Raw genomic sequence first — 23,330 nt, forward strand, 5'->3', positions numbered from 1 at the left:
ACATATCACCTGAAGAGAGGAACAGGAGACTGACTATACCAAGTACATATCACCTGAAGAGAGGAACAGGAGACTGACTATACCAAGTACATATCACCTGAAGAGAGGAACAGGAGACTGACTATACCAAGTACATATCACCTGAAGAGAGGAACAGGAGACTGACTATACCAAGTACATATCACCTGAAGAGGAACAGGAGACTGACTATCCCAAGTACATATCACCTGAAGAGAGGAACAGGAGACTGACTATACCAAGTACATATCACCTGAAGAGAGGAACAGGAGACTGACTATACCAAGTACATATCACCTGAAGAGAGGAACAGGAGACTGACTATACCAAGTACATATCACCTGAAGAGAGGAACAGGAGACTGACTATACCAAGTACATATCACCTGAAGAGAGGAACAGGAGACTGACTATACCAAGTACATATCACCTGAAGAGAGGAACAGGAGACTGACTATACCAAGTACATATCACCTGAAGAGAGGAACAGGAGACTGACTATACCAAGTACATATCACCTGAAGAGAGGAACAGGAGACTGACTATACCAAGTACATATCACCTGAAGAGAGGAACAGGAGACTGACTATACCAAGTACATATCACCTGAAGAGAGGAACAGGAGACTGACTATCCCAAGTACATATCACCTGAAGAGAGGAACAGGAGACTGACTATACCAAGTACATATCACCTGAAGAGAGGAACAGGAGACTGACTATACCAAGTACATATCACCTGAAGAGAGGAACAGGAGACTGACTATACCAAGTACATATCACCTGCCGTTGGAAGACAACTGAGCATTTCCACTGTTAATTAGAAGTAGTAATTAAACATTGATGAGAAACCCAGTTTAAACTGAACCATAAGGGAATAGGCGATGCTATGACATTGAGAATAAGGAAGAGTTCTGTGATATGTGAGTTAGAGGCGGAGGGTTTAAAAGAGATGTTGAAAGATTCAGAGCTCACTGCAGGCCATAGAGCGAGAGCGGAGAGAGAAAAAAAAAACTTTAAGGCTTCACACATCTGCCTTGGCTGGCTGAGAGAAAGGTCAGACAGGTTAAAAAAAAAGAGGAGAGAAGTCAAGTCAGAATTTGGCAGCATAAATGGGTTCAGTGTGTATAATCCGTTTCAGGGTTGAAGTTATGTTGCTCTAGGATTCCCATGAACTATAGTAAATGAATACATGTTCGAAGAGCACACAGACTTCAAAGACCCTGGAGGGACGACAGAGAAGAAACGTTAGGTGTCCTATCCACAGGAATGTTACATTCCATCCATAATGATCATTCATAAAACTGAGTGGCCACGTTTACATAAGACGCCGACAGCTTGACGATTGGCACTAAAACACAGGGAATTAGTTTGCTTGTAATGGAATACACGCTGCCTTTTTTTCTGTCTATATTAAGCTCCTTCACCCCATAAACAGATGGAAACCTCGCTCTCCCAACTCCCGACTCCCAAGAACCAGAATTCTATACCAAACGGGTTTCACTTACACTCTACTCTCTTTCATGCTCCATCTTTCATGTTCTCTCGCTCTCTCTCTCTCTCTCTCTCTCTCTCTTCTTTGGAGACTGTCTTCTCACACCTTTGGGTTGATAACTTGATTGACAGAATGTCAGAAGGTCACTAATTACAGATGATACAGATAATGAGACAGCTTCGTATGTTTATTTGAAGACTGATTGACCCATAGGACGACCATGGGATGTTTGACTTGACCATGGTAACCAGCAACAATTGGAATACAATACATACTGCAGGTTTGTCATTGAACAACAACCAACTACAAAAACAACCCAGCTGCTTTTGCACAGGATAACATTGATTTGATATTTGTTTTCTACACGGATGGTTACTTGTGGTAAGGTAGTTATGCTACTTGTACCGAGATACAAGTATTGTGCTGTGAATTGTGCTAGTCAGTGTGTGGTTCTCAGTTTCCCTCAGGCAATAGCGATGGCAAAGATATAGATTCCTTAACAAGCAAGTCAAAACTGTTCTAAAAAACTAAACAATAACATATGTCTTGTTCAGAGAATTTTAAGAGACTGGCAAATATGCCAACACTGTGATTACCCACAAGCAAACAGAGATGGTCAATTATGTATTGCTATTCAAGTTTGAATTCAAACCTTCCTCTGGCAACTGACAAAAACTGTGTAAGGACATTGCAGTATAAAATACATGCTGTTGAGACAGCAACTCTCAATCAATATACTACTACAGTATCAGTAGTGACAGTGGGTGGAACAGCCACAATTATATTTCTACACATTATATAAACTATTACATCAAGTGGATGGTACAGTATCTGTACAGTCACCATTTAAAAACGGGCCCTTTTTTGGTTAATGTTATCTTTTTGCTGTGAAACTCATTCTGTTGGGCGCGATGCTTCCAACCTACACAAACAAACGCTTGACAAAATACTACTCACACACAGTCTTCACTTTTCATAGCCCACCAAAGACCATGTTCGGTTTTTTGGTCACGTATCGATAATTGCATTTGCAATGACCAGCAAGATACTGTAGATTTCAGATCCTATACAGTTTGTTGTAATAGTCATAATTGCTTGAGCCTGTTGTCAGGTGTCTTTGACCAACACCCTGCCAGTTATCCCGTGTTCATTTTGTTCAAGTAAACTTATTACACCATTCAGTAATCCGCCAATCAGCAATTATCTAATCAGCAATCGTCCAATCATATGTCTGTGCTCTCCACCTCCTCATCATCCAAAACGGAGTCTGACTGAGAGATCATAAAAAGTTTATCTTTGTTTGAGTATCGCCTTGAGCCCCTGTCCTGTGGTTCCCCGGAACTGATCTCCTGTTCATTGGCTTCTCCTCCTTCCCTCTGACACTTAGCCAGAGCCTCCTCTGAGGTCACTTGGCTAAAGGCAGTCATCTCACATGACTCCCTTGACTCAAATGACTCCCCCCCTAGGTTTCCCAGTTTGATGTACCCACCGCCTCCCAGTACTTCTAGGCGAGGGCAGCTGAGTCGCCGAGAACGTTCCACTTTCCAATCGGTGGGGGTGGATGGAGTGATGCCCAGGTCGATGGACCTGGAGTATTCCGTCAGTGCGCTGAGTGACAGGTGGGAGCCTGTCACTCTGTGTCCAGTGGGGGAAGAGGGGAGTAGCTGCACCTGGGAGCCCTGCGGCGCCCCCTGGAGGCTACCACTGCTCTTGTATACTTCTACCGAGTCTTGAGGCAAGAACATGGCCGTCCGCAAAGTCTCTACCTTGGCCTGAGTGGTGGTTTCTGGAACTACGTACCCCACACGAGCCTCGTCGTCTTCCTCCCCAGAGTCGCACAGCGCGGCCCTGCTCCTGCCTGCCTCTGCTTTGGCCGAGGGCCTGCGCTGGTGCTGGTTGGCCCGGTGATTGGGTTTGGTCATGGGGAGAGTGAAGGTGTTGACCGAGGAGGCCACTATTGTCTTGGTCTCCCACTGTTTGGGGATGGGAATAGGGCTGCTCTGCTGGCCGGCCCCGCTGTGTCTGGAGATAGTGTAGACTGTGTCGGTGAACGTCTGCCTCTCGAGTGACGAGACCCTTGACCTGGTCAGGGAGTGGCATCTGGAGGGGCCCCGACTGCCCTCGTCCGGCGAGCCCCCTGAGGGCCAGGTTCCTTTGGCCAGCAGGGCGGCGGTATACGCAGCGCTAGGGTTCCCTTCCACCCCTTTGGACTGCACATAATTCACAAAGCCATTGAGCGGCGTGTTCTCCTTAGTCCGCAAGCTGTGGATGTCGATGACTGTGGAGTAGATGTCCCTCAGGTTGATGACTTTTGTCTTCTTGTCGCGGTTCTCGTGCAGCACCGCGTTGGCGCAGATGAACAGAAAGATGCCAATGCCCATGATGAGGGGCCCGAACACCTTCAGCTTGTCTGAGTACAGGTAATTATCCAAGAACTCGGCCAGGAAGCCCATAGGAGGCTGCTCTAAACCTGTGCCGTTGGAACGATTGTTACTGACCAAATCCCTATCCATGTGAAATCCGACCTTTGCGTTGTTTGTCCAGTTGCCTGTCAGCCTTGACTCTTCCTTCTTGTCGTAAATCCTTTGGGTATTGTGCGGCGCAGGGTATAGTGGGCTCTCCCTAGGCCAGTAGCCCAGTATGGCCATGGAAATGCCCACCAGTAGGATCAGAATCCCAATGGCCGCCACTACCCCCGAGATGGAGCATAGATTCAGCTTGCCCTTGACCACCACCACCTCGTTCTTCTGCTTCTTCTTGGCTTTCCTCTTGCGTTTGTTCTCAGCGCGGCTCTTGGAGCGCAGTGAGTCCTGCCTCCTGTTGATCCGCAGCAGGCCTCCGGTGGCGATCATGGTTGGGATGCAACGGATGGACGGACAGCTCACTCACTCATCCTGAGGCCAGAGAGAGAGAGGTGGAGGGGGAGAGATAAAGGGGGGAGGAAGAGAGGAGGGGAAGAGTGAGAGATAGGCAGGGAGAGAAAGAGGAAAGGTTTGATAATAGCTCTAGATTAACAATATCGATCATGATACTCAAGCAGTCCATAATAGTTAATGCACTGCTGAATTTGCCAGTCTTATTCAGTTGAATAGAGCTACACCTCTGCTGTGCTCTGACTAATTTAGATCATCCCAGTGAAATATGCTAAGTTCTGCTCTTTCAGGATGAAGGAGAAGGGAAACAATAAGAATCAATGCAAAGTGAAGCCTGTTTCCCAGAGGCACTTGCTCACTGGGTGACAGCTCGAGATGTGTGGGAGTGATGACATTTCTGCCACAGCACAGGGAACAGAGTAACAGAAATTCATGTGCACACACAAGTCTGGACACACACACACACACACACACACACACACACACACACACACATACACGCTCTGGGGTGAATGCACCAAAATGACAAGGCGGCATAGCAGAGCGGGCAAGGTAGACATTCTGTGGCTTCACAATACACTGTTCTAAGATCAACAGGGGATATAAATACACACATCTTAAAGCCTAGCGGACTGTGAAGAATGAAAACAACTGGCCATCCAACACTGCCACACCACTCCTCTTTCTAATGTAAGGGGCAAGAGAGCAGAAACGCCAGGTAGCACCGTTACTAAGCTGCATAGAGAATCATGATCACCCTATAGAAAACACTGAATACAGGAAGAAGACTGTCCCTTAAAAGTCTTCACAGTGTGTGTAGTGTACTTGCTGGCTCTTGCTATGCACAGCACATCAGGAACGGATTTGAGACTAAACCTTGGGGGACTCCTGGAGTTGAATGATTATTTTGATTTAACCTTTAACTAGGCAAGTCAGAACAAATTCTTATTTACAATGATGGCCTACCGGGGGAACAATGGGTTAACTGCCTTGTTCAGGGGCAGAATGACAGATTTTTACCTTGTCAGCTCGGGGATTCAATCCAGCAACCTTTCGGTTACTGGTCCAACACTCTAACCACTAGGCTACCTGCCGCCCCATTGGGCCGGACAAGTTTTAAAACTTTGAACTAGGTACATCGTCACTATCAATAGCGATACCAAAAACAATGCCAATACCTAAACAATGAGAGGAGGAAAATCCCCTTGAGATAAAGGCAGATAAGGAGATAAGTAAAAGCATCCAGTGACCAGCAATGTGCCTGTAAAGGTGTTCTAAAGAGTGTTGTGTTACAAGATTGAGATTCTATTGATGTTATTGTGCAATGAGTGATGATGGTACACATACGGCGAGCTAATGCACCACCTTGAAGCAGCCAAGCAGCTCTCCATTGAAGAAGGTGACTACAGATCTCCTCGCCTAAACCAGAGAGGAGTGAGAGAGGAGAGGACACTCAGACATGGCTGCTGCTGTCTCGGCAGACCTAACCCATCTGACCTGGATGTGAGTCTGATACACTTTGATACAAAGAGCTTTACCATCTGTGGGAGTCGTTAAAAAGATTCTCTCTGCTCTCTGACTACTCGGAAGAGCCAGTCGAAGCATGATTCTCCATAACACTGGCACATCTACCACCCCAGGAGGGCATATTCTGATACATAATCCAAGACCTAAATCTTGACCACAAATGTTAATTGAGATGCATGGAGATTGGTGCGCAGTGCAGTTACCAGCTGGAGCGAGTGACTCTCTCATGGCGTGAAACAGCCAGTAGCCTCATATTTACTCAACAGCGACCCCTAGTGTTGAGCTGAGTGCAACTGTATATCCGGACCACGGCACCACTCTAAAGGATGTTGCGCTGCTTGCTTAGCGAGTACCGCTTCCTCCTGATTCGGCTCACACGAGGCTCAAACCCAGGACCTCTGCCTTGCTAGCACAGGTGACCGCCCTCCTGAAGCATCTCACCAGTCGGCGCCATGCGAAAAGCTATCTATACGCTGGCGCAAGTGGGGACACTTCCGGCTGAGGAGTAAGTTCCACACATCCCCAATGTGTTACATATGCACTTCCCTCTGCTTCCAGGTGTTTCGTTAGATCACAAACACAGCTGATTATTGATGGCTACCAATTATGACATTGGAACAATGGCTTCAGTGTAACTAATGATCAATAGTCCACGAAAAAACAAACCAAGATATAAGGGTTCAATAAATCAATCACAAATAAATCATTCAATTGTGCAACACAAAATATGTTGATTGCTCATCCTCTATCATAAAATTATTATCTTACAAAACATTGTGAGAGAAATAAAAACACACCACATCCCTGACATATGATCATTTGGTAAAGTGTACCTTAATAATAAAGACTTAAGAGGAAACAGCTCTTTAGAGGGCTAATAAAAAAAAACAAGCTCCTGGGTGAAAACTAAGCCTCTTTAAATACTCCCCTGGCTGGCAAACAGACGGAGCAGAAAGAAGCACCTGGTGTCAGAGATAATTCAAAGAGACAAGCCAAATGGCTGCTGGGCCCACAGGAGCACTTTCAGGGCTGTACCCTTGCACGCGGCATCCACCCAGCTGAGACTGCTACACACAGCTAGCATAGCGACTAGTGGATGGAGGAGAGAAGAAGCTAGCTGGTAGCTAACAATTTCAGGCAGGCACAAGTGTTTGTGTTGGCCTTTTTGCATTAACCCTTGTTCATAGAAGGTCAGTCCAATTAAAAATGGCTAGCTGTGTGTAGGCTAGCTCATTTAGCTTCATATGATCGCTTCAATGTTAGCATTGGGGGGAAAAACAGCTTTTTTTTCTCACAACTCACTGCCAGCCGTTTGACAGCTCACAAATGATGAGGACAAGGAACTGTCCAGTGAGTTTGACAGCTCACAAATGACGAGGACATGGAACTGTCCAGTGAGTTTGACAGCTCACAAATGATAAGGACAAGGAACTGTCCAGTGAGTTTGACAGCTCACAAATGATGAGGACAAGGAACTGTCCAGTGAGTTTGACAGCTCACAAATGACAAGGACAAGGAACTGTCCAGTGAGTTTGACAGCTCCAAAGTGACAGCTCACAAATGACGAGGACAAGGAACTGTCCAGTGAGTTTGACAGCTCACAAATGACGAGGACAAGGAACTGTCCAGTGAGTTTGACAGCTCACAAATGACGAGGACAAGGAACTGTCCAGTGAGTTTGACAGCTCACAAATGACGAGGACAAGGAACTGTCCAGTGAGTTTGACAGCTCACAAATGACGAGGACAAGGAACTGTCCAGTGAGTTTGACAGCTCACAAATGAGAGGACAAGGAACTGTCCAGTGAGTTTGACAGCTCACAAATGACGAGGACAAGGAACTGTCCAGTGAGTTTGACAGCTCACAAATGACAAGGAACTGTCCAGTGAGTTTGACAGCTCACAAGGAACTGTCCAGTGAGTTTGACAGCTCACAAATGACGAGGACAAGGAACTGTCCAGTGAGTTTGACAGCTCACAAATGACGAGGACAAGGAACTGTCCAGTGAGTTTGACAGCTCACAAATGACGAGGACAAGGAACTGTCCAGTGAGTTTGACAGCTCACAAATGACGAGGACAAGGAACTGTCCAGTGAGTTTGACAGCTCACAAATGACGAGGACAAGGAACTGTCCAGTGAGTTTGACAGCTCACAAATGACGAGGACAAGGAACTGTCCAGTGAGTTTGACAGCTCACAAATGACGAGGACAAGGAACTGTCCAGTGAGTTTGACAGCTCACAAATGACGAGGACAAGGAACTGTCCAGTGAGTTTGACAGCTCACAAATGACGAGGACAAGGAACTGTCCAGTGAGTTTGACAGCTCACAAATGATGAGGACAAGGATCTGTCCAGTGAGTTTGACAGCTCACAAATGATGAGGACAAGGAACTGTCCAGTGAGTTTGACAGCTCACAAATGACGAGGACAAGGAACTGTCCAGTGAGTTTGACAGCTCACAAATGACGAGGACAAGGAACTGTCCAGTGAGTTTGACAGCTCACAAATGACGAGGACAAGGAACTGTCCAGTGAGTTTGACAGCTCACAAATGATGAGGACAAGGAACTGTCCAGTGAGTTTGACAGCTCACAAATGACGAGGACAAGGAACTGTCCAGTGAGTTTGACAGCTCACAAATGACGAGGACAAGGATCTGTCCAGTGAGTTTGACAGCTCACAAATGATGAGGACAAGGAACTGTCCAGTGAGTTTGACAGCTCACAAATGACGAGGACAAGGAACTGTCCAGTGAGTTTGACAGCTCACAAATGACGAGGACAAGGATCTGTCCAGTGAGTTTGACAGCTCACAAATGACGAGGACAAGGATCTGTCCAGTGAGTTTGACAGCTCACAAATGATGAGGACAAGGAACTGTCCAGTGAGTTTGATCAGATTGGCGCTATTACCGGTGAATGGCAGTAATATTTAAATCCATTTTGTTTTATGCGGAGCTTGCACGTGTAGAGCACACAGGAGGGGGGGGGGGGTGAGCCATAGAATGTAAATATCCATCAATCCTAAATCAGCAGGGAGAGAGAGAGAACAGACAGTGCTGACATTTGGCCGGTGACATTTGGCCAGGAATAGCCTCCTAGTTATATATTGCAGCTATAATTCTTCATTTGTGATGACAAATGTACTGTCCAGTTGCAGGTCTAATTAAACCGTTGTTGCCTGAGCATTTCTCTCACTTAGACTAATGAATGGACTGCATAAAGGCATAGGCCTACATCTTACAATAGGGAAATATACAGTAAGGTTGAAGGCATGCTTTGTTCATGTGTGTGAGCCACTATTGCCTGGTGCCTAGGGGTGTAGCTAAAGCAGTGTGATCAAGCTGGGTATTGTGTTAATCCATTAACTAATGTACTGTAACCCTTCACCACATTCACATCACCAGTTATTTTCTGTTCTTGCTCTTTCACGTCACAATAACCCTCAGTAAATCCTATTTCATACCACAGGATAATTCAGTCTTGACCATAATGTCAAGCGCATTATTGAGGGCGGGTGTGGATTGCAGCCTCTGCAAAATGCCAAGTGGAATCCAAGGCAACCCCAGATGAACACCCACAGCAAGCTGAAATGGATTTGTCTCGGCCAGAATCATTGGCTATTGATGGATCACCGTGTTATATGAATTATAGTACAGTTTTACTCCTGGCAATATATTTCTTCTCTGGTATCCAACTGAATTGCTGTCTGCTTCAAAGAAAAATGACAAGTATTTCTCCTCTTTTGTTGAAGGATGCTAGATGGTGTAAAGAACATGGGTTCTCTGTCAGGAGGAAGAAGAATGTCCAGTAGCGATTTACTTTTTTACAGGCCACAGTTGCCATTTTTAATTATCATTGGCAGTGGCCAATCATTAGAGAGAGCATGAAGTAGCAATCAATTACGTATATACTTGTTAACGCAGTTATAGTTGCCAACTTTGAGCTAAATAAAAGCTACAAAACAAGTCAACCAATTTTTTCTGGGATTTAATTAAACCTGCATTGTGGAAAGTAACATTGCTTTATTTTATGTTGAAACCCCCTATTTCAAATAAGACATTACGTGCATTGTGTTTTTCATGGAGTGTGCCTTCTGCAGTGGGGGTTTGATTGAAATTCAAACTAAAACTGGTATGACTAAAAAGATACATCATGTCAGTTAAATTAACAACCATGCAAGAAAATATCAACACAACCCCTGACTCCTGATTAAATATATTGTACATTTATCAAATAAATAATTGGACATGCACTGTGGACAGCAAAATGTATTGAGGAACCGAAGCATAAAAGGGTTGTATTGTCATCCTCCTGCGAAGTCGATAAGGCATTTATGGATAGTTTATGGATCGATGAATTAACCTTTGAACTGTAAGCTGACATGTAACCTCAGTGTCACACGCACGCACTCACACTCACTCACACTCACACACACACACACACACACACACACACACACACTCTATGCTTAATGTAAAATAAGAGAGTAGATAACCATTGACTCCTGCCGTACGGTGGCCTGGCTTCACACACATTCTCAGGGCTGTAGAGGCACACTGAGGCAGTAGTAACCATTGGATACATCTGTCCATCATAAACCTTGAATGACTCTATAACAACGGCATCATAACTTGATCTCTCCTCTGTTTTCCCAGGGCTGGTACATAAGCATGGTGAAATAGTACATACACATGATGATCTCAGAAATGGTACATACACATGATGATCTCAGAAATGGTACATACACATGAAGATCTCAGAAATGGTACATACACATGATGATCTCAGAAATGGCCACTGAAGTGTTGAAATTAATGATCAGCGCCGGCATGGACTCACTTAGGCTGTGGTAAATTTCAATGACTCAGGGAAAGTTAACAGGCTAAAAGTAAAAATGACATTCTGGTGATGTGGCAATAGCAACGAGGTGCAATTGAGTTGCTCCTTTGATTCTGCCGACCTCCTGGGCAGCACTATTCTCTACCTGTCTCTCCAGCACACCTTAGGAGCCTTCATAATTGGTTATTTTTATATATATATCTATACACACTACCGTTCAAAAGTTTGGGGTCACTTAGAAATGTCCTTGTTTTCCATGAAATTAGATGCAAAAGGAATAGGAAATATAGTCAAGACGTTGACAAGGTTGTAAACAACGATTTTTCATTTAAATAATAATTGTATCCTTCAAACTTTGCTTTTGTCAAAGAATCCTCCATTTGCAGCAATTACAGCCTTGCCGACCTTTGGCATTCTAGTTGTTAATTTGTTGAGGTAAACTGAAGAGATTTCACCCCATACTTCCTGAAGCACCTCCCACAAGTTGGATTGGCTTGATAGGAACTTCTTACGTACCATATGGTCAAGCTGCTCCCACAACAGCTCAATAGGGTTGAGATCCAGTGACTCTGCTGGCCACTCCCTTATAGACAAAATACCAGCTGACTGCTTCTTCCCTAAATAGTTATTGCATAGTTTGGAGCTGTGCTTTGGTTATTGTCCTGTTGTAGGAGGAAACTGGCTCCAATTCAGCGCCGTCCAAGGGGTATGGCATGGTGTTGCAAATAGGAGGGATAGTCTTCCTTCTTCAAGATCCCTTTTACCCTGTACACATCTCCCACTATACCATCACCAAAGCACCCCCAGACCATCACATTGCCACCACCAGGCTGGACAGATAGCGATCTTAATCTTTTATTTTTATTGGCCAGTCTGAGATATGGCTTTTTCTTTGCAACTCTGCCTAGAAGGCCAGCATCCCGGAGTCGCCTCTTCACTGTTGAAGTTGAGACTGGTGTTTTGCGGGTATTATTTAATGAAGCTGCCAGTTGAGGACATGTGAGGCGTCTGTTTCTCAAACTAGACACTCTAATGTACATGTCCTCTTGCTCAGTTGTGCACCGAGGCCTCCCACTCCTCTTTCTATTCTGGTTAGAGACAGTTTGCGCTATTCTGTGAAGGGAGTAGTACACAGCGTTGTACAAGATCTTCAGTTTCTTAGCAATTTCTCGCATTGGAATAGCCATCATTTCTCGGAACATAAATAGACTGAGTTTCTGAGTTTCAGAAGAAAGTGCTTTGTTTCTGGCCATTTTGAGCCTGTAATCGAACACAAAAATGCGGATGCTCCAGATACTCAACTAGTCTAAAGAAGGACAGTTTTATTGCTTCTTCAATCAGAAAACAGTTTTCAGCTGTGCTAACATAATTGCAAAAGGATTTTCTAATAATCAATTATCCTTTTAAATTTATAAACTTGGATTATCTAACACAACATGCCATTGGAACACAGGAGTGATAGTTGCTGATAATGGGCCTCTGTACGCCTATGTAGATTTTCCATTAAAAAAAATTGCCATTTTCAGCTACAATAGTCATTTACAACATTAACAATGTCTACATGGTATTTCTGATCAATTTGTTATTTTAATGGACCAAAAAATGTGACATTTCTAAGTGACCCCAAACTTTTGAACAGTAGTGTGTGTATATACAAGTATGTACAGTTTATTTAAGGTCTACTATTTATACCCACCTCTAAACTCCTCTTCACAGATAGACATAACCACCAACACACCTCTTATCCTCCATCTCTTCATAAATAGCAACATACCTCGACAGCCCTCAGCTTTTCTACTGCAGTATATTGGTCTTTCTACCATGTCTCCTCAATAGAGTTGGATACAGTAGATGTATCACTATGGTATCATCCCCCTCTGATGAACACAGAGACTACTGTACTGTGCCCTCAAACTAATTCTCATCCCCCTCTGACAAACACAGAGACGGCTGTACTGTGCCCTCAAACTAATTCTATGAACATCCTTCCCCATTTGGTGCCGTGCGTCAGGGTCACAATAGGTCCACAGCTCTATCCATCCTCATAGTGGTGAAGTATCAAGCTCTATCAGACTAGAAACCTCTCAACACTCCACATTTCGGTTACTGGACTCTGCTTGTCTGTTGGTGGTTCAAATCCCGGGTCTCCTGTGTGCCAGAAAAGCACATTTGCCAGCTAATGTCTGACCCAGAGCAACTCTTCAGGTCTAAGGAAAGCTAAGGTCACCAAACCACCTCTGTTACAGGAGCATGCTGAAACATGCCCTTGGGTTCTACAGGAGTCATTGTGATGGGGAGGTGAAGTGTCACAACCTGTGTTGTAGAATAGGAAGAAACCTGTTTCTCAGAATTCTTTATCTGTGTATGTGCTTTCTGTTTATCTGAGGGATGTTCAACATGCTTTTACTTATGATCCCTGAGGCAATGACCAAACACAATTGCCTATCTTATCAGAATTCTATTTACCATACAATTAGGAGAACATTTGATAACCATGCATTGACATTGCACCAATTTATAATTATTTAGCAGGTTATAGAATCATAAGATTTCAATGTCAGCTGTTTTCCAAACATAATCCTAATATTCTTGTTTATGTTCAAAAGACAATTTCAACAGACAACTGAAGCACATTTGAATAATTGATTAGATAATCAGCGTTATAATGACGAGTTTAGTGCAGAGGAAGTACTGCAGGGCCTCCATGGCCAGATAAAAAATGATAATTTACATGAATATTACTAACAGATTAAACAACTATTGACAAAGGGATTGTTTAATATGTTTAAAGTGTGGAATACAATGTACTATTATGTTGTTAACCCTGGGCAACATGGGTCTGGAAGGTTCACAGGGATATTACTGTAATCCAGCAATTATACATTTTCGTGGTTCAAAGCTATCCCCAAAAATGTTTTTTTTTTTAAATGCACTGTAATTTAAGCTTAAAAACTGCAAAGTTTTCTCTCTGCCTCATCGCAAAATGTGTAGAATTGAAGGATATTAGCTTTAAAGCTGCAAAAACAACCATCTCTGCTCCATGACAAAATGTGTAGAATTGAAGGATATTAGCTTAAACTGCTAAATGTTCTCTCCAATGCTAAGAGGTGACCTTTTAAATATTCTTTCCCCGGGTCTGACACTTGGTTCATCCAGCCACTGCATACATCATAGTAAAACTATATATTTTTTTATTGCACTCGAGTTGTGTTGTAATTATGAGGGGTACTTTATGAATTTGCTATCAAAGGGGTCCCAGAACAATTTTGGGGGGAGAACCCCTGGTTTAGCACACTCAGTTGGTAACTGATCTACAAATTGCTGTTAACCAAAGTGAGGTTTCTGATTATGTGAATGCCCCCTCTTACCTTTCAACTGCCTTCAGTCACAATGTATAGTGAACCATTAAACCCTGCTAAACCTTCACTGCCCCCCCCGCACGCACGCGCGCGCACACACACACACACAGAGCAGGCACACACACGACAGAGACAGGACAGGCACACACACGCACAGAGACACAGAGACACAGAGACACAGAGACAGGCACACACACGCACAGAGACACAGAGGCAGGCACACAGACAGAGACACAGAGACACAGAGACAGGCAGGCACACAGACACACAGAGCGCACAGAGACACAGAGACACAGAGACAGGCACACACACGCACAGAGACACAGGGCAGGCACACAGACACACAGAGACACAGAGGCAGGCACACACACACACACAGAGGCAGGCACACAGAGACAGGCACACAGACACACACACACAGAGACACAGAGACAGGCACACACACGCACAGAGACACAGAGACAGGCACACACACACACAGAGACACAGAGGCAGGCACACAGACACACAGAGACACAGAGGCAGGCACACACACACACAGAGACACAGAGGCAGGCACACAGACACACACAGACACAGACACACACAGACACAGACACAGACACACACAGACACAGAGACACAGAGACAGGCACACACACGCACAGAGACACAGAGACACAGAGACAGGCACACACACACACAGAGGCAGGCACACAGACACACAGAGACACAGAGGCAGGCACACACACACACAGAGACACAGAGGCAGGCACACAGACACACAGAGACACAGAGGCAGGCACACACACACAGAGACACAGAGGCACAGAGACACAGAGGCAGGCACATGGCAGGCATATCTATGACCACAGAGACAGGCACAGAGACACAGCACAGATGATGATAATAACAGTTTCAGTTAAGAGGAACACTCGGGTACCCATGGCAAGGCATATCTATGACCACGCCACAGAAACACAGAGACAGGCACACAGAGACACAGAGACAGGCACACACACACACAGAGACACTCGGGTACCCATGGCAAGGCATATCTATGACCACGCCACAGAAACAGACTGATGAGAAATGCACCTATTGTGCCATTAAACGATGTTCACTTGATGCTGAATAGGAATTTAAATGTAAACTAAACACAGAACAGACATGTCTACTGTAGCAGAATTAAGATTAAAAAACTATTCAGTAGCCTACATAAAAAATGACGAGGACAGTTATTTAAGCTCGTCGATTTTTGAGTAGGCTATGCAATAATAACAGATGCGCATTTGCCAGTGTTTTTACTGTCTCCACATCTAAACGCATGACGTGTGTCAATTATTCATTCATCTAGTCCATGGACAGGCAACTGAGTATTCATAAGTGCAGTTGATTCATGTTTAGTGGGCTATTCAAGGATATGATAACATTACAGGTATTGATAGACATGTATGAATTGTCAGATATTGATATGGTGCATTAGGTCCAATACATAGATAAACCCCCCCCACCACCACAGAACAGGAGCAATTAAATAATGTTCAATTTATGCGGTCGTGACAGGAGCCATCTACAGTATAACGCATAAACAAGCACAGTGAAATTGCATGAAATTCAGATGAGACGCTTATTCTAGCCCTAGTTCTTCAATATCATATCAAAACACCTATAACGGAAAGCTTACCATAGAAGACAGGCAAAAACAACCACATCTTAAACACTAAAGTAAAGTTTAGATTCCTGGGCGCGGATATCTCATGTCGTAAAAGGAAACTCTGTTCATTCCATGTAATTCCATTTTGGCAAAGGTTTAGCGATCTTCAGCAAGGACAACCAGTCACAGTCACTAGGCGCTGTAGTTTTCATCGAGGCTCAAGCTTTTCCAAGTCATCCTGCATCTGGGTGAAAAGCGTATCCCTTTTATTCGGCGTACTCGCGCTCCTCTCCAGGGAGTGTCTTTCCAGCGAGCAGCGCGCCGAGTTTCTAACGGAGAGTTTTGAGCTCGCAAGGCAGTGGGTAAGATTGCTGATGTTTCTCTGATTCTTGGGTGTTGTTGCTATGCTACCACCACAGCAGTCATCGACTGAAATTTCTGCAGGATTTTAATAATTGTGTTCTTAACTATCCTCTCGTTAACATAAAGTCCCCATCCATGGTTGGATGTGCAGGTGCGCTGAAAGCGAAGACCAGTCGTGCTGTGCTGCGGTCAGAGCGCGTATGGTGAGACCTTTCCAACGTTTTCGGCTAGAAGTAGGACCAGTGGACTATTGTTAGTGACGCCAACTAAGATGCGCAAGGCACCTGGCGCATTTAGAAACATAATCTATCCAGAAACATAATCTATCCAGAGCCTTCTATATCTGCCGCATCACACGCACCAAAATTCCTGCAAAAAAACATACCTGTAAATTGCGCACCTTATTTATGCCAGATACAACGGTAATTATTTTCTGCCATTGAATCTGATCCCACTGGTCACACACTGGTTCAATCAATGAAATGACGTTGAACCAACATGGAATAGACGTTGAATTGACGTCTGTGCCCAGTGGGGTAGGTCTAACTGTCCATCAAAATGTTAAATGAAAAATGATGTTTATATGGGAAGAATGGCTAGGTTAGTGGCTTACCAATAACAGAGACCAAACAGAAATGTGCATTGCACATACAGTATAGTATCTCTTCTCATTCCCAAACAGATTCTGGGGATGAGGAGTACACATTTTGATCCAACATAATCTCACACTCAATTCGTGCAAATATGTACAAAAAGTATTAAAGCAGATTTAATGTGTTTTTGTGGATATTTTCTCTGCTGGTGGAGAAAGTATCTTACTGAATGAACAATTGCACCTGAGGTGTTAGGCTATGTTATCAGTAATGAGTATTTCCCAGCACCATGCCTTGCCTACCTACAACATGCACTATGATTTTGATGAATTCATTCTGTAATTATGTGATGTAGCATATATCTTAAAGAAATGCATCGATCAAATGCATATGATATATATTTAAAAACATTTACAGGAAAATTTACTTCATATGTTGCCTTCTATAAACGGGTTTGCTGACAACGTCAGGAAAATGATGCACACGCAACAATGTGGCCAGAATGTGTGCATTCTGCCTTCAGAACAGTGCCTAAGTATTCAACCTCTTTGTTATGGCAAGCCTAACTAAGTTCACAAGTAAAAATGTGCTTAACAAGTGTTGAACATGATTTTTGAATTACTACCTCAGCTCTGTACCCCACACATATCATGATCTATAAGATCTCTCAGTTGAGCAGGGAATTTCAAACACATTCAACCACAAAGACCAGGGAAGTTTTCCAATGCCTTGCAAAGAAGGCACCTATTGGTAGATGGGGGGAAAAACAGACATTAAATATCCCTTTAGCATGGTGAAGTTATTAATTACACACAAAACTTGTGACAAAGCAATTAACTTTTTGTCCTGAATACAAAGTGTTATGTTTGGGGCAAATCCAATACAACACATTACTGAGTACCACTCTCCATATTTTCAAGCATAGTGATGGCTGCGTCATGTTATGGTTATGCTTGTAATCGTAAATGACTGGGGAGTTTTTCCTGAAAATGTAAAATGGTTGTTTAGCAATAATTAACAACCAATTTGACAGAGCTTGAAGAATTTTGAAAAGAATAATGGGCAAATGATGCACAATCCAAGTGTGGAAAGCTCTTAGAGACTTCCCCAGAAAGACTTACAGCTGCAATAGCTTCCAAAAGTGCCTCTTTAAAGTATTGATTCAGGGGTGTGAATAGTTATGTAATTTAGATATGTCTGTATTTCATTTTCAATCATTTAGCAAAAATGTCAAAACACCTGTTTTCACTTTGTCATCATGGCATATTGTTTTTTAAATTTTATTTTTAATTTAACCTTTATTTAACCCAGTAGGCCAGTTGAGAACAAATTCTCATTTACAACTGCGAACTGGCCAAGATAAAGCAAAGCAGTGCGACAAAAACAACACAGAGTTACACATGGGATAAACTAATGTACAGTAGATAACACAATAGAAAAATCTTCATGCAGTGTCTGCAAATGAAGTAAGGAGGTAAGGCCATAGTGGCAAAGTAATTACAATTTAGCAATTAACACTGGAGTGATAGATCTGCAGATGAGGATGTGCAAGTAGAAATACTGGTGTGCAAAAGAGCAGAAAAACAAATATGGGGATGAAGTAGGTAGTTGGTTGGATGGGCTTTTTACAGATGGGCTGTGTAGAGCTATTGGTAAGCTGCTCTGACAGCTGATGCTTAAAGTTAGTGAGGGAGATGTACAGTTGAAGTCGGAAGTTTATATTCACTTAGGTTGGAATCATTAAAACTCGTTTTTCAACCACTCCACAAATTTCTTGTTAACAAACTATAGGTTTGGCAAGTCGGTTAGGACATCTACTTTGTGCATGACATAAGTAATTTTTTCCAACAATTGTTTACAGACAGATTATTTATCTTATAAATCACTTGATCACAATTCCAGTGGGTCAGAAGTTTACATACACTAAGTTGACTGTGCCTTTAAACAGCTTGGAAAATTCCAGAAAATTATGTCATGGCTTTAGAAGCTTCTGATAGGCTAAGTGACATCATTTGAGTCAATTGGAGGTGTACCTGTGGATGTATTTCAAGGCCTACCTTCAAACTCAGTGCCTCTTTTCTTGACATCATGGGAAAATCAAAAGAAATCAGCAAAGACCTCAGAAAAAAATTGTAGACCTCCACAAGTCTGGTTCATCCTTAGGAGCAATTTTCAAATGCCTGAAGGTACCACATTCATCTGTTCAAACAATAATATGCAAGTATAAACACCATGGGACCACACATCCATCATACCCCTCAGGAAGGAGACACGTTCTGTCTTCTAGAGGTTAACGTATGTTGGTGTGAAAAGTGCAAGTCAATCCCAGAACAAGAGCAAAGGACCTTGTGAAGATGCTGGAGAAAACAGGTACAAAAGTGTCTATATCCACAGTAAAACAAGTCCTATATCGACATAACCTGAAAAGCTGCTCAGCAAAGGAAGAAGCCACTGCTCCAAAACCGACATAAAAAAGCCAGATTACGGTATGCAACTGCACATGGGGACAAAGATTGTACTTTTTGGAGAAATGTCCTCTGGTCAGATGAAACAAAAATAGAACTGTTTGGCCATAATGACCATCGGTATGTTTGGAAGAAAAAGAGGGATGCTTGCAAGCCGAAGAACACCATCCCAACCCTGAAGCACGGGGGTGGCAGCATCAAGTTGTGGGGGTGCTTTGCTGCAGGAGGGACTTGTACACTTCACAAAGTAGATGGCATCATGAGGTAGGAACATTGTGGGTATATTGAAGCAACATCTCAAGACATCAGTCAGGAAGTTAAAGCTTGGTCGCAAATGGCTCTTCCAAATGGACAATGACCCCAAGCATACTTCCAAAGTTGTGGCAAAATGGATTAAGGACAACAAAGTCCAGGTATTGGAGTGGCCATCACAAAGCCCTGACCTCAATCCTATAGACAAATGTGTGGGCAGAACTGAAAAAGCATGTGCGAGCAAGAAGGCCTACAAACCTGCCTCAGTTACACCAGCTCTGTCAGGAGGAATGGGCCAAAATTCACCCAACTTATTGTGGGAAGTTTGTGGAAGGTGACCCGAAACGTTTGACCCAAGTTAAACAATTTAAAGGCAATGTTACCAAATACTAATTGAGTGTATGTAAACTTCTGACCCACTGGGAATGTGATGAAAGAAATAAAAGCTGAAATAAATCACTCTACTATTATTCTGACATTTCACATTCTTAAAATAAAGTGGTGATCCTAACTGACCTAAGGCAGGGAATTTTTACGTGGATTAAATGTCAGGAATTGTGAAAAACTGAGTTCAAATGTATTTGGCTAAGGTGTATGTAAACTTCCGACTTCAACTGTAAGTCTCCAAGTCTTCAACTCTAAGTCTCAGTGATTTTTGGAATTCGTTCCAGTCATTGGCAGCAGAGCACATGTAGGAAAGGCAGCCAAAGGAGGAGTTGGCTTTGGGGGTGACCAGTGAAATATACCTGCTGGAGCTTGTGCTACGAGTGGGCGTTTCTATGGTGACCAGTGAGCTGAGATAAGGGGGAGCTTTACCTAGCAAAGACTTATAGATGACCTGGAGCCAGTGGGTTTGGCGATGAATATGTAGCGAGGGCCAGCCAACGAGAGCATAAAGGTCGCAGTGGTGGGTAGTATATGGGGCTTTGGTGACAGAATGGACGGCACTGTGATAGACTGCATCCAATTTGCTGAGTGGAGTGTTGGAGGCTATTTTGTAAGTGACATCGCCAAAGTCAAGGATCGGTAGGATAGTCCGTTTTTTATGAGGGTATGTTTGGCAGCATGAGTGAAGGAGGCTTTGTTGGGAAATAGGAAGCCGATTCTAGATTTAATTTTGGATGGAGATGCTTAATATGAATCTGGAAGGAGAGTTTACAGTCTAGCCAGACACCGAGGTATTTATAGTTGTGCACATATTCTAAGTCAGAACCGTCCAGAGTAGTGACGCTAGTCGGGCGGGCGGATGCGCGAGGTGATCGGTTGAAGAGCATGCATTTCGTTTTACGTGTGTAGACGGGTGAGAAAATTATTAATTTAATCAATTTTTAATTCAGGCTATAACGCAACCAAATGTGGAATAAGCCAAGGAGTAACAATATTTCCTGAAGGCACTGTAGCTAGCAACAATGACAAGAAGCTGCCTTGTGGGGAATCGTATGTGGCTCGTTTCAGCTCAGTATATCTTGTTATTGATACCATGTCTTGTTTTGAGGTTTTTTGACTGATGTCATGTCTATGCTAATATCAGCTAGCTAGCTGACCAACAACTGTAACGATATATTTCAGACACAACAAGTGCTCATTGTGCAAATGTATTTATGTTTTCAATAAACATTGAGACTAAATATAGTTTAGATGTTGTCAACAGTCTAAGCCAACCCCGTCTGTTTTGCCCCATAGTTAAGCACGTGTAGGTTTTTGTTGCTCGACATCATACCCGTCTATTGGTACTGCAGTATATAGCCATTGGAATCCATTGGTGTACAGCTAAACATATGATCGCTAATTAGTTGAATCATTCATATGCACTACCAAGATGGCATAGCAGTCAGACGTCCTTTGTCCTCGTCTTGTCGTGTCCTGTGTATATATATATATTTACATCTTTCTTCACATATCTCACATAATAATGTTCCGGCGCCGACAGAGATGGCCGCCTCGCTTGGCGTTCCTAGGAAACTATGCAGTTTTTTGTTTTTTTTTTTATGTGTTATTTCTTACATTAGTACCCCAGGTCATCTTAGGTTTCATTACATACAGTCGAGAAGAACTACTGAATATAAGATCAGCGTCAGCTCACCATCAGTACGACCAAGAATATGTTTTTCGCAACGCGGATCCTGTGTTCTGCCTTACAAACAGGACAACGGAGTGGATTCCATGCAGCGACCCAAAAAAACGACTCCGAAAAAGAGGGAAACGAGGCGGTCTTCTGGTCAGACTCCGGAGACGGGCACACCGTGCACCACTCCCTAGCATTCTTCTTGCCAATGTCCAGTCTCTTGACAACAAGGTTGATGAAATCCGAGCAAGGGTAGCATTCCAGAGGGACATCAGAGACTGTAACGTTCTTTGCTTCACGGAAACATGGCTCACTGGAGAGACGCTATCCGAGGCGGTGCAGCCAGCGGGTTTCTCCACGCATCGCGCCGACAGAAACAAACATCTTTCTGGTAAGAAGAGGGGCGGGGGCGTATGCCTTATGGCTAACGTGACATGGTGTGATGAAAGAAACATACAGGAACTCAAATCCTTCTGTTCACCTGATTTAGAATTCCTCACAATCAAATGTAGACCCCATTATCTACCAAGAGAATTCTCTTCGATTATAATCACAGCCGTATATATCCCCCCCAAGCAGACACATCGATGGCTCTGAACAAACTTTATTTAACTCTCTGCAAACTGGAAACGATTTATCCGGAGGCTGCATTCATTGTAGCTGGGGATTTTAACAAGGCTAATCTGGAAACAAGACTCCCTAAATTTTATCAGCATATCGATTGCGCAACCAGGGGTGGAAAGACCTTGGATCATTGTTACTCTAACTTCCGCGACGCATATAAGGCCCTGCCCCGCCCCCCTTTCGGAAAAGCTGACCACGACTCCATTTTGTTGATCCCTGCCTACAGACAGAAACTAAAACAAGAGGCTCCCACGCTAAGGTCTGTCCAACGCTGGTCCGACCAAGCTGACTCCACACTCCAAGACTGCTTCCATCACGTGGACTGGGACATGTTTCGTATTGCGTCAGATAACAATATTGACGAATACGCTGATTCGGTGTGCGCGTTCATTAGAACGTGCGTTGAAGATGTCGTTCCCATAGCAACGATTAAAACATTCCCTAACCAGAAACCGTGGATTGATGGCAGCATTCGTGTGAAACTGAAAGCGCGAACCACTGCTTTTAATCAGGGCAAGGTGTCTGGTAACATGACCGAATACAAACAGTGCAGATATTCCCTCCGCAAGGCTATCAAACAAGCTAAGCGTCAGTACAGAGACAAAGTAGAATCTCAATTCAACGGCTCAGACACAAGATGCATGTGGCAGGGTCTACAGTCAATCACGGACTACAGGAAGAAATCCAGCCCAGTCACGGACCAGGATGTCTTGCTCCCAGGCAGACTAAATAACTTTTTTGCCCGCTTTGAGGACAATACAGTGCCACTGACACGGCCTGCAACGAAAACATGCGGCCTCTCCTTCACTGCAGCCGAGGTGAGTAAGACATTTAAACGTGTTAACCCTCGCAAGGCTGCAGGCCCAGACGGCATCCCCAGCCGCGCCCTCAGAGCATGCGCAGACCAGCTGGCCGGTGTGTTTACGGACATATTCAATCAATCCCTATACCAGTCTGCTGTTCCCACATGCTTCAAGAGGGCCACCATTGTTCCTGTTCCCAAGAAAGCTAAGGTAACTGAGCTAAACGACTACCGCCCCGTAGCACTCACATACGTCATCATGAAGTGCTTTGAGAGACTAGTCAAGGACCATATCACCTCCACCCTACCTGACACCCTAGACCCACTCCAATTTGCTTACCGCCCAAGTAGGTCCACAGACGATGCAATCTCAACCACACTGCACACTGCCCTAACCCATCTGGACAAGAGGAATACCT

At 43.8% G+C, this 23,330-nt stretch overlaps 1 protein-coding gene across 1 annotated transcript; it reads right to left on the minus strand.

Moving 5' to 3' along the window:
* Window positions 1–1,677: 1,677 nt before the first annotated feature.
* On the minus strand, window positions 1,678–16,564 carry LOC112215323 (transmembrane protein 200C-like). Its single transcript, XM_024374266.1, has 2 exons — window positions 15,778–16,564; window positions 1,678–4,405 (listed from the first exon to the last, which is right to left on the minus strand). Exon 2 carries the CDS (start codon window positions 4,361–4,363, stop codon window positions 2,735–2,737), a length of 1,629 nt encoding a protein of 542 aa, XP_024230034.1. The 5' UTR covers window positions 4,364–4,405; window positions 15,778–16,564; the 3' UTR covers window positions 1,678–2,734.
* Window positions 16,565–23,330: the final 6,766 nt, after the last annotated feature.

The sequence above is a fragment of the Oncorhynchus tshawytscha genome, linkage group LG16 (genome assembly GCF_018296145.1).
Source record: "Oncorhynchus tshawytscha isolate Ot180627B linkage group LG16, Otsh_v2.0, whole genome shotgun sequence".
In the NCBI taxonomy this organism is placed as follows: Eukaryota; Metazoa; Chordata; class Actinopteri; order Salmoniformes; family Salmonidae; genus Oncorhynchus; species Oncorhynchus tshawytscha.